Source organism: Topomyia yanbarensis, chromosome 3 (genome assembly GCF_030247195.1).
Source record: "Topomyia yanbarensis strain Yona2022 chromosome 3, ASM3024719v1, whole genome shotgun sequence".
In the NCBI taxonomy this organism is placed as follows: domain Eukaryota; kingdom Metazoa; phylum Arthropoda; class Insecta; order Diptera; family Culicidae; genus Topomyia; species Topomyia yanbarensis.
The window spans coordinates 226,130,034-226,141,717 of NC_080672.1; the positions used below are offsets into that span (position 1 = coordinate 226,130,034).

General features: G+C 48.1%; 3 protein-coding genes across 3 annotated transcripts; all 3 read right to left on the reverse strand.

Moving 5' to 3' along the window:
• Nucleotides 1–2,630: 2,630 nt before the first annotated feature.
• Nucleotides 2,631–5,483, reverse strand: LOC131687711 (uncharacterized). The gene has a single exon (XM_058971806.1). It carries the CDS (start codon nucleotides 5,481–5,483, stop codon nucleotides 2,631–2,633), a length of 2,853 nt encoding a protein of 950 aa, XP_058827789.1.
• LOC131687712 (uncharacterized) lies at nucleotides 5,483–9,307 on the reverse strand. The gene is made up of 3 exons (XM_058971807.1): nucleotides 9,181–9,307; nucleotides 5,909–9,117; nucleotides 5,483–5,742 (listed from the first exon to the last, which is right to left on the reverse strand). The coding sequence occupies exons 2-3, from the start codon at nucleotides 8,967–8,969 to the stop codon at nucleotides 5,483–5,485; spliced, it is 3,321 nt and encodes a 1,106-aa protein (XP_058827790.1). The 5' UTR covers nucleotides 8,970–9,117; nucleotides 9,181–9,307.
• A 1-nt stretch (nucleotide 9,308) lies between these two features.
• LOC131687713 (uncharacterized) lies at nucleotides 9,309–10,205 on the reverse strand. The gene has a single exon (XM_058971808.1). The coding sequence runs from the start codon at nucleotides 10,203–10,205 to the stop codon at nucleotides 9,309–9,311; it is 897 nt and encodes a 298-aa protein (XP_058827791.1).
• Nucleotides 10,206–11,684: the final 1,479 nt, after the last annotated feature.

Sequence of the window (11,684 nt, forward strand, 5' to 3'; positions counted from 1 at the left end):
TATCTCAACATTAGAAAAATTAATTTTTCTGCATGCATTTTTTTTCTCGAAAACAGTAAAATTTAATGTGAATGCACTGTATCAGTTTTTTGCTGAACAGTAAAATTTCTTGATACATGAAATTTTATTGTAAATCTACTGTGAGAACTTGGCATCGAACACTGCTGAAACAGTAATAACTATAATATTTATTATTTTATGATTGTTTGTAGGGTTCTATTGTAAAATTCTATCCGGGATATGCGTCTCAATAAAGAACCATTATTTTAGAAATTAACATTCTATTTTTTCCATTGAAATCTAATTAGAAAAACAAGAATTAGTTTTGTTTTTTCATTGAATAGCTTTCGGTGTTGTAGCGCATTATCATGCTATCACAGTTGCGCACGCTCAACACAGGAGAAAAAAATGAAAGGATTCTCTCCAATAATTCGATTTTCCATTGCAATAAGAATATATATATATATATATATATATATATATATATATATATATATATATATATATATATATATATATATATATATATATATATATATATATATATATATATATATATATATATATATATATATATATATATATATATATATATATATATATATATATATATATATATATATATATATATATATATATATATATATATATATATATATGCCAGTGTTTTATGTGAACTTCACTACTAGGTTTTCGGAAATAGAGCGGTACTATCTAGTCAAACGTTGTAAGCCGAGTTGTAAGCCAAATGAGGCAGATATATTTCTCGCAACGCCTGATATAGGTACACAGGAATAAAGACTCGTTGACGTTTCTAATTAGGCCCACAGAATGGGTTAAGCCAACAGTTCGAAACTGTTAAACCATAACAGTACTTGCTCCTTAAGTTTAAGAACACTACTAATAATAATACTAAATTGAATGACAATTATGTATAACTTCATTCTGATACTCTTAACGTTTACATGAATTCGATTGCTATATAAAAGATAGCGTTTTCAATATTCACAAAAGTTCATTCTTAATAAAACTGCAATTCTTCACTTAAAATAGATAAAGTTATCTTTGTTCCTTCTTCGCTTTAATCTAGCCGATCGCCTTAAAGGCGTTTGATGAACCAACTTCGATGGCGAAGGATTCGCATGCTGCTGAGAAACTCTTTCGTTTGAATCGACAGGCTGTTCATCCCCAACTGGTGTCTCACAGCCACCAAAAAGGGGTGAATCGGCTAGAAATCCATAGAACGCCTCATCTTTCTCTCCGCTTTGATTTGTAGTACCACCCGCCTCCTGCCATTCTGCTAACTCAACTTCCTCGTATCGTTTCTTGGACGAACGTGCTGGCGGAACCTGGTCGAAGTAAACAACTGCCTTCGGCCTAACTCTGTTTCCCTCTGCCAAACGAAGTTGTGCTTTGTGGGCCGAAATTATTCGACCACCAAGTGTGACCTGAAACATGTTAGTTAGAGGTGTGCGCCGATGCATTTTTAATCGGCGGCGGCGTAAGCGACATATTTGGCCGGCGGCGGCGGCGTTGGCAGCGTCACGCCGTCGAACCCTATCGGCGGCGCGCCGGCGTGTGTCCGCGTGACGAATATTGACGCCTATGCAACTAAAAAAAATTCTTGGCAGTACAATTCCTTTCCCAAATTTTCGGTTTCTCTTGTAACAGACTTCACAGCACATACAAACACATGTTACAGCTTGAAGAAAATTCTAAAAAAATCATTGCCCACGATGTACTAACAACATCTGTTGAACACATTGCTCAAAATGTAATTCTTGCAACCAGATCAAATAATATTTTTTTTCAACTGAATCTCCAATAGTGCCCACCCTGCTTGCCAAATGAAAGATAATAAATAAAAGGTGGAACTATTTTTACAGTTGTAAAATTTGAAGAACGCAATAGAATACGCATACTACGACTTCGCGTAAAATAATGATTGCAATGGACAAATTTAGAGTGCTGAGTAGGGTGGATGTACCAATAGTTGCATGCTTAAGGAAAACTTTTGATAAAAATGGGCAATGTTAATACATTAAACGAAAGCTTTCAGTCCCTACTTCATAGGAAAAATATAAAGATGGCTTAATAACCAATTTATGTATTGTTGGGTGGATTGAATAAACGGCTTTTCAGCATGAATCAGCTAAAAGCTGTGGAGCTTTATTAATGAAATGCCCTATGAAACTTATACGCTACTTACATCGGTTCAATACGTAATCCTTCTTCTTCCCAACAATTGTGCAGGTAGAATACTATCCCGTTTAAAGCTATAATTTGGATCAAAATGTTAATTTTCAGGGCGAACAAATTCACGCCACGTTTGTCCTAACCTTAACTTGAACAATCCGACACCGTCCGTTCTGACCGACAGTATTCTTGTGCTACTATCGCGGGATTTAAATTTTTGCTTGTGATGTTCACGAATTCAATGGTCTATATTTTCAACTTCTAACAAATTTCATCTATATTTTTTCTTATATCTTCCTCTCATCTGTGCATGACGTCTATCTTTTTCTATCCTACCATTTCAAACGATCCTTTTTCCTTTTTTTCTATCCTTCCATTTCAAACGGTCCTTCTTCCCTTTTCCTATCCTTCCATTTCAAATGGTCCTCACTACATCAAAATTGTCCTTCACCGACAGGTGGTCGAACGTGGAGTTGGAAGGGGTCAGCGGGACATACCGTAACACTCCCCGACCCGTAAGGCTGGTTAGCTATCTCCGGTTCAGCTTTACCTTCTGCTGTTCCCGGCTGAAGCCCCACCTTTTCTATGTCGATTCGCGCCAGCTTTGCTACAGGTCGATGCACCATTCCGTCGGGAGTCTGCACCACGGCATCGCGAACTCGCCCATCTCGGCCCACCACGACCTTGGCTACACGTCCTCGAATCCATCCGTTGCGTATCTTCTCCTCTACGATGATCACCGAATCACCTACCTCGATCGGTTTCGTCTCCTCAAACCACTTGGTACGACGTGCGATGGTAGGAAGATATTCTCGCACCCACCGGCGCCAAAACTGATCTACCATTGTACGGCATAGATTCCAGTCGTTCCTGCAGGCTTGTCTTGGATCCGTAAGCGTCTTCGGAGTCTGCGTTACGCCGCTCGAGTTCATTAGAAGAAAGTGGTTCGGTGTTAGAGCCTCCTGTTGCGCCGTCTCCAGAGGAATATATGTTAGCGGTCTCGAATTGACCACACTCTCAGCTTCCACTAGCAACGTTGCCAGCGTTTCTTCGTTCGGCGTTCGAGAAGACTCCATTACAGCAAGAGCGGTTTTCACCGACCGCACTAGACGCTCCCAGGCGCCACCCATGTGAGGTGATCCAGGTGGGTTAAACACCCATTTCGTGTTCGCGTTGGTGAACGTTTCGGCAAGCTGGCGCTCGATTTTGCCCATCTCCTGCTTAAGTTCGTTGCTCGATCCCACGAAATTTGTGCCCCTGTCGCTGCGGATCTCCACAGGTGCTCCTCTGCGTCCGATGAAACGCCTGATCGCCATCTTGCAAGATTCCGTTGAAAGTGTGTGAGCGACTTCGAGATGGATTGCTCGTGTGGTCATACACGTGAACAGAGCTACCCATCGTTTTGCAATACTTCGGTTCACCCGCACGCCGATCGGCCCGAAATAGTCGACGCCTACGTAGGAAAATGGACGTACGTACGCCTGCAACCTGGCCGCCGGGAGTGGAGCCATTCGGGGTGTCGCCAGACTTGGCTTCTTGACTTTACACAAGGCGCACTCTTTAGCCACCTTACGCACGAACGGGCGCAGCTGCGATATGTGGAAACGCTGTCTCACTTCGTTCACGACAGTCTCGCCATTGGCGTGAAGAAATCGTTGGTGGTACCATTCAACCAGCAGTCTAGTCACTGGATGGGCTTTCGGCAATATTACTGGAAACTTAGTGTCAAACGCGGCGACGGTCGCAGCAGATATCCTTCCATCAGAACGAATAACACCTGCTTCGTCCAAGTACGGAGACAGTTTGTATATTTTGCTGGTTTTCTCTAGCCGCGCCTGTTGCCCTGGCTGCTTGTCCCGCATTACTGACAAAGTCGCCACCTCGTCCGGATACTGCTCACACTGCACCCAACGAAAGATTGTGGTTTCGGCTGTTGCTAATTCCTCTTGAGTGAGTGGTCCGTCCAGTCGAGTCTCTCGTTTTACCGTTCGCCGTAGATTTTGTACGTAGCGATGAACATGTGCTACCGATCGATACAAATGCGTCAGTTTCGAGAATCGCTCCCACCTCACAAGTTGTGGCGGTACGATAACCTCCTTGTGCACCAAACACGACCTCAGCTCTTCATCGGTCGTCGCGCCGACTGAATCTGCATCTACGGTCCATTGATCTTCTGGCAAATATAAATCGTTGTCACCACGGAACCAACGGCCGCCTGAGGACAAACACGGCCCTTTTCCCCACTTTGTCGCAATGTCGGCGACGTTCTTTCTCGATGATATCCAACGCCATTGCTTCGCCTCCGACTTGGACAAAATCTCACCTACTCGGCAAGCTACGAACTGGCGATATCTTCGATGATCTGAATTTATCCAAGCCAGCACCGTCTTAGAGTCACACCATAACACTGTCTTCTCGACTACGAGCGAGTGCCCAGTGAGGATGGTCTTCATCAAGCGTACTCCGATTACCGCTGCCATCAACTCCAACCGTGGGATGGAGTGTGCCTTCAGTGGAGCCACCTTGGATTTCCCACCGACTAACGCAACAGAAATCCCATCCGGAAATACCGCCCGAAAGTAAGCGACACACGCATAAGCTTCTTCGCTAGCATCCACGTAGATATGCAGTTGCAGCGACAAGATATCTTTCACCGAACGTTGCGGAAAGTAGCAACGCGGAATGCTAATCTGGTCCAGATGTTTTAACAAACTCGTCCACCGCATCCACTTCCCAAGTAACTCCTCCGGAATTAGTTGATCCCATGTCGTCTTCGCCCTCCACAGCTCCTGGATTAGTACCTTGCCGTGTATGAGGAAAAAACACAACAATCCTGCCGGATCGAATGGGCTCATCACTACTCGCAGTGCCTGGCGCTTAGTTGGATGCTCCGCACCCACCGCTAGCGTCGTTGTAAACGTGAAGACATCGTCGACCGGCTTCCAGTACATCCCGAGCACGCGTTCGGTTGAACTGTTCTTGTCCAGCTGGAGACACTTTTCTGTGACTGGGTCTCTCTCCCCGACCCGTGCGAGAACCTCGGTGGAATTTGAAAGCCAGTTCCGCAGATGGAATCCGCCGAGAGAGTGGACCAGTTTGACTTCATGTGCCAGCTTCACCGCTTCGTCAACGTCGTCAGCGCTGTCCAAGTAGTCATCCACGTAGTGCTTCCGGATAATTGCGTCGGCTGCAACTGGATACTGTCTTGAATGCTCCTTAGCGTTCAAATTCTTCACGAATTGTGCCGAACACGGTGAACACGTTGCACCAAACGTTGCGACGTCCATCAAATACACATCGGGGGCTTGTGTAGGATCATCTCGCCAAAGCAGTCGTCTCGTCGAATCCGAATCTGGTGAAACATCTCCTTCAGATCCGCGCACAGAGCGACCCGTTTCTCCCGGAATCCGTATAGAACATTGAGCAACGTATTTAGCAGATCCGGCCCTTTCAACAGCATCGTGTTGAGTGCGACTCCATCCACTTTGGCCGCTGCATCGCAGAAGATACGAACCTTGGACGGCTTCTTGGGATTGATGACCACTCCTAAAGGTAAGTACCACGTACGCCGTGGATCTGAATCATCGAGCTCCTTCCGGGTCGCTTTGTGTATGTACCCTTTCGCTTGATACTCAGAAAGCTGTCTCCTCACACTTTCGCCGATGAGTAAATCCCTCTGCATACGCCTTTCCAAACACTGCAGTCGTCGAACCGCCATCTGGTAGCTGTCCGGGAACTCGAAGCCCAGTTTCGAATCGCTGTCCGACCCGCTTAGTAGTTTCCATCAGGATCCGATTTGCTCGTTGAGTTTCCGCGGACTCAGGATGGGCGACTTCCATTATACCCAGACTCTCGACTGAGAAAAACTTCTCCACGAGCTCATGTAGGGTCTGCTCGGCCTCCTGGCACTCGCATATGTGGAAACTATGAACGATATCCCCTGACTTGTCCTGGTTGGATCCGTAAACCGTCCATCCCAAACGTGATTTTGCTGCTATCGGCTCTCCCGGTCGGCCATCTCGTAGCTTGAGTGTCGATGTAACGTGAGCGTTGTCGTTTCCGATGAGGATGCGCGGTACCGCTTGATCGTAATCATCGATCGGTAGGCCCTTTAGGTACGGAAAGGTTTCTGCGAGTTCCGCGTACCGCAAGGATTGTCGTGGTAAGTCCAGCTTGCTTACGGTGCGCACGTCCGACAAAGAATGTTTGGATGCCCCTGACCGTCCTGCTATTTCCAATGCGACCCGTTGAGAATTAGCTTCTGACCTCTTCACGTTCGCCGTCCACTGCAAGCACAATGGTTGCGGATCTCCTACAACCCCAAGGTCCTTTACCAACTCTTCGTCAATCAGCGTTCTCTCCGAGCCGTCGTCCAAGAAAGCATACACGGACACAGATCGATTGTTCCCATACAAAGTCACTGGAATAATACGAAAAAGCGTAGTCTTCCCAGCGGAATGATGGTTGGTGACAGCTTTGGAACGACTTGTCTTAGCTTCACTCGATTCTTTGCTGGACCCATTCTTCGCCGAATTTCCGTCGTTCCCAAACTTCTTACAGCCATTTCCTGGCGTCTTTCCGTTTTCCCTGGCCTGCTGGGCTTCATTTGTGTCCCGTTTGGAGTGCAGCAAAGGGTGGTGACGCCGTTGACATCCGTCGATATCGCATTGCATGCGATTCTTGCAGGGGCGCCTTCCGTGTGCTCCAAGACAGAGCCGACACAAGCCGAGTTTCTGTATTGTCTCCCAGCGTTCATCGACCGTTTTCTTGTCGAACTCTGAGCAGTCTTTTACCCGATGCCCCGAGTTTTTGCAAATGAAACACGCTGGGCTTGATGGGCGCATCGTAACGCCAGATGCTTCTTTGTTCGTCGCCATCAAAGAAGAATACTCCATTGAGTGAGTTCCGCAGAAGTTTTTGTCCTTTCCGTTCTTCTCCTTCACTATTCGCTGCTGCTGTACAGGTTGCGGCCTAGGATCGTAGTTCACGGTCACGTCGGATGCCGTTCGCACGAGCGTCTGCATATACTGCGAGAAAGAACGCAGGTTCACTTCCCCGCAGCGCTGCTTGTATAGCGACCAGTCCAGTTTCATATGTGCTGGAAGCTTCTCTACCAACTCGAACAGTAGCATCGGATTGTTGAGATGCGCTTCATGCCTCCCGGCTTCCAGATGATCACAAAAATTCTGCACCGCCATACCGAAACCGATTAGCGTATCTAGTCTTTCCTGTTTTGGCGCAGGTACCCCTCGGATCCTCTGCAACAACGCATGGATCAACAATTCCGGTCTACCATAAAGTGTCTCCAGCGTAGCTAAAACATTTGGGACGCTCGCCGGTAGCAACAGTCGACTCCGCACCGATTCAAGTGCGTGCCCCTTCAAACACCGTTGCAACCTCGCCAAATTTTCCTCGTTCGAAAACCCGCACGTCTGAGTAGAGTTAACGTACGAGCTAATGAATAGCGGCCAGTCCTCCGGATTACCAGAAAAGATTGGCAACTCCTTGTTCATCACGTGTCTTGCCGCCAATTGTCGTGGTGTCGGTCCCAAATACGCCTGCTCGTCATGCAACGGAGGTTGCTGCGCACCAGCCTGGAACTCCGCAAACCGTGGTTGCTCCTTCGGTCCCAATTGGATTCCTGGTGGCACCGTCTGCCTTCTCGAAAACCTTTGCTCAGTGGGGATCACAGACGGTAACGGTTGGCCGGCGTACGACTGGGAATACTCTCCTCCCAGTAATTCTTCCACTGTCACTGGACCTCTAATTGGGCCTGCACTATCTCTATTCACTGCGGTCGATTGCGCGGCGATTGCAAAATTCGGATTACCAACTCGCGGAATGACAAACGAATTGCCTGCTGGAGGAGGCTGGGTGAGAGGAAAGGGATAGTTTTGGAAAGCATGCTGCTTGGGGATTACATTTGCGATGCCTTTGCTAGGCCCGGCGAGCGCGGAGGTAACCGAGAAAATGTTAGCCTGACCTCTACCAACTATTGGCGCTGTTGTGCTTTCGGCTCGACCGATAATACCCCCTAACGTTGGCTCAAACCCTGACTGCCCTAACGAAATACCTGCCAACGCTGCTTCTAGAATACCCTCGTTAATGCTAGTTGGTTGCTGCATGCCGTCCTGCCTAGCTTGTATTCCAGTTGCGGTCGTCGCGTTACTCGTACCAATAGCTGGAGCCTTCTCCGTCGGGACAACCAACGTCGAATGGGCGACCTTCCACTGCTGTACCTTGCTGAAGGAACTCTGCACTGAGGCGACACTCCGGTTGTCTTCATCGCCTTCCCCACCTAGGTCAATCACCTCTCTCAAACGGAATGACTCGTTCATTACCGCCTGCTCTAGCTGCAATTGCCTCCGCTCAAACTCTGCTTCCTTTTTCTGCTTCTCTTGCTCCATCTTCCGCTCGTGCTCCCGGCGCTCCAACTCTATACGCTTCATCGCCAAAGCCTTCTGGGCCTCAAGTCTCTCGAGCTGTAGGCGAGCCCTTATTGCTCCAGCACTACAGGTTGAAGTGCTCGTTCCTGCTTTGCTGTTAGCCTTGCTTCCGGGTGCATCAATCACCGGAATCTGTGCCGACGGTCTCTGACAGTTTGGGCATGTAAACGGTCGGTCTGTCGCATCAATGCTGTCGTTCACACACACACAGGTAAAATGCCACCACGAATCGCAGTGACAACAGCTTACCATCCGATCCGTGTCAGGTTCATTACACTGGTTACAGTGTGTTTCCACGGTGGGGGCACTTCCTGTACAATTCGGCATTGCTTCGTGGTTATCTTGGACGATCTTTTAGATTGTTGGGTGGATTGAATAAACGGCTTTTCAGCATGAATCAGCTAAAAGATCGGTTCAATACGTAATCCTTCTTCTTCCCAACAATTGTGCAGGTAGAATACTATCCCGTTTAAAGCTATAATTTGGATCAAAATGTTAATTTTCAGGGCGAACAAATTCACGCCACGTTTGTCCTAACCTTAACTTGAACAATCCGACACCGTCCGTTCTGACCGACAGTATTCTTGTGCTACTATCACGGGATTTAAATTTTTGCTTGTGATGTTCACGAATTCAATGGTCTATATTTTCAACTTCTAACAAATTTCATCTACACCATAACACTGTCTTCTCGACTACGAGCGAGTGCCCAGTGAGGATGGTCTTCATCAAGCGTACTCCGATTACCGCTGCCATCAACTCCAACCGTGGGATGGAGTGTGCCTTCAGTGGAGCCACCTTGGATTTCCCACCGACTAACGCAACAGAAATCCCATCCGGAAATACCGCCCGAAAGTAAGCGACACACGCATAAGCTTCTTCGCTAGCATCCACGTAGATATGCAGTTGCAGCGACAAGATATCTTTCACCGAACGTTGCGGAAAGTAGCAACGCGGAATGCTAATCTGGTCCAGATGTTTGAACAAACTCGTCCACCGCATCCACTTCCCAAGTAACTCCTCCGGAATTAGTTGATCCCATGTCGTCTTCGCCCTCCACAGCTCCTGGATTAGTACCTTGCCGTGTATGAGGAAAAAACACAACAATCCTGCCGGATCGAATGGGCTCATCACTACTCGCAGTGCCTGGCGCTTAGTTGGATGCTCCGCACCCACCGCTAGCGTCGTTGTAAACGTGAAGACATCGTCGACCGGCTTCCAGTACATCCCGAGCACGCGTTCGGTTGAACTGTTCTTGTCCAGCTGGAGACACTTTTCTGTGACTGGGTCTCTCTCCCCGACCCGTGCGAGAACCTCGGTGGAATTTGAAAGCCAGTTCCGCAGATGGAATCCGCCGAGAGAGTGGACCAGTTTGACTTCATGTGCCAGCTTCACCGCTTCGTCAACGTCGTCAGCGCTGTCCAAGTAGTCATCCACGTAGTGCTTCCGGATAATTGCGTCGGCTGCAACTGGATACTGTCTTGAATGCTCCTTAGCGTTCAAATTCTTCACGAATTGTGCCGAACACGGTGAACACGTTGCACCAAACGTTGCGACGTCCATCAAATACACATCGGGGGCTTGTGTAGGATCATCTCGCCAAAGCAGTCGTCTCGTCGAATCCGAATCTGGTGAAACATCTCCTTCAGATCCGCGCACAGAGCGACCCGTTTCTCCCGGAATCCGTATAGAACATTGAGCAACGTATTTAGCAGATCCGGGCCTTTCAACATCGTGTTGAGTGCGACTCCATCCACTTTGGCCGCTGCATCGCAGAAGATACGAACCTTGGACGGCTTCTTGGGATTGATGACCACTCCTAAAGGTAAGTACCACGTACGCCGTGGATCTGAATCATCGAGCTCCTTCCGGGTCGCTTTGTGTATGTACCCTTTCGCTTGATACTCAGAAAGCTGTCTCCTCACACTTTCGCCGATGAGTAAATCCCTCTGCATACGCCTTTCCAAACACTGCAGTCGTCGAACCGCCATCTGGTAGCTGTCCGGGAACTCGAAGCCCAGTTTCGAATCGCTGTCCGACCCGCTTAGTAGTTTCCATCAGGATCCGATTTGCTCGTTGAGTTTCCGCGGACTCAGGATGGGCGACTTCCATTATACCCAGACTCTCGACTGAGAAAAACTTCTCCACGAGCTCATGTAGGGTCTGCTCGGCCTCCTGGCACTCGCATATGTGGAAACTATGAACGATATCCCCTGACTTGTCCTGGTTGGATCCGTAAACCGTCCATCCCAAACGTGATTTTGCTGCTATCGGCTCTCCCGGTCGGCCATCTCGTAGCTTGAGTGTCGATGTAACGTGAGCGTTGTCGTTTCCGATGAGGATGCGCGGTACCGCTTGATCGTAATCATCGATCGGTAGGCCCTTTAGGTACGGAAAGGTTTCTGCGAGTTCCGCGTACCGCAAGGATTGTCGTGGTAAGTCCAGCTTGCTTACGGTGCGCACGTCCGACAAAGAATGTTTGGATGCCCCTGACCGTCCTGCTATTTCCAATGCGACCCGTTGAGAATTAGCTTCTGACCTCTTCACGTTCGCCGTCCACTGCAAGCACAATGGTTGCGGATCTCCTACAACCCCAAGGTCCTTTACCAACTCTTCGTCAATCAGCGTTCTCTCCGAGCCGTCGTCCAAGAAAGCATACACGGACACAGATCGATTGTTCCCATACAAAGTCACTGGAATAATACGAAAAAGCGTAGTCTTCCCAGCGGAATGATGGTTGGTGACAGCTTTGGAACGACTTGTCTTAGCTTCACTCGATTCTTTGCTGGACCCATTCTTCGCCGAATTTCCGTCGTTCCCAAACTTCTTACAGCCATTTCCTGGCGTCTTTCCGTTTTCCCTGGCCTGCTGGGCTTCATTTGTGTCCCGTTTGGAGTGCAGCAAAGGGTGGTGACGCCGTTGACATCCGTCGATATCGCATTGCATGCGATTCTTGCAGGGGCGCCTTCCGTGTGCTCCAAGACAGAGCCGACACAAGCCGAGTTTCTGTATTGTCTCCCAGCGTTCATCGACCGTTTTCTT

Coding starts and splice junctions, on each gene's coding strand:
- LOC131687713 (XM_058971808.1), bottom strand. CDS start 10,205: ATGGACGTCGCAACGTTTGGTGCAACGTGTTCACCGTGTTCGGCACAA.
- LOC131687711 (XM_058971806.1), bottom strand. CDS start 5,483: ATGGACGTCGCAACGTTTGGTGCAACGTGTTCACCGTGTTCGGCACAA.
- LOC131687712 (XM_058971807.1), bottom strand. CDS start 8,969: ATGCCGAATTGTACAGGAAGTGCCCCCACCGTGGAAACACACTGTAAC. Junction 5,743..5,908: donor CGGACAGCTACCAGATGGCG/GTTCGACGACTG, acceptor ACTTACCTTTAG/GAGTGGTCATCAATCCCAAG.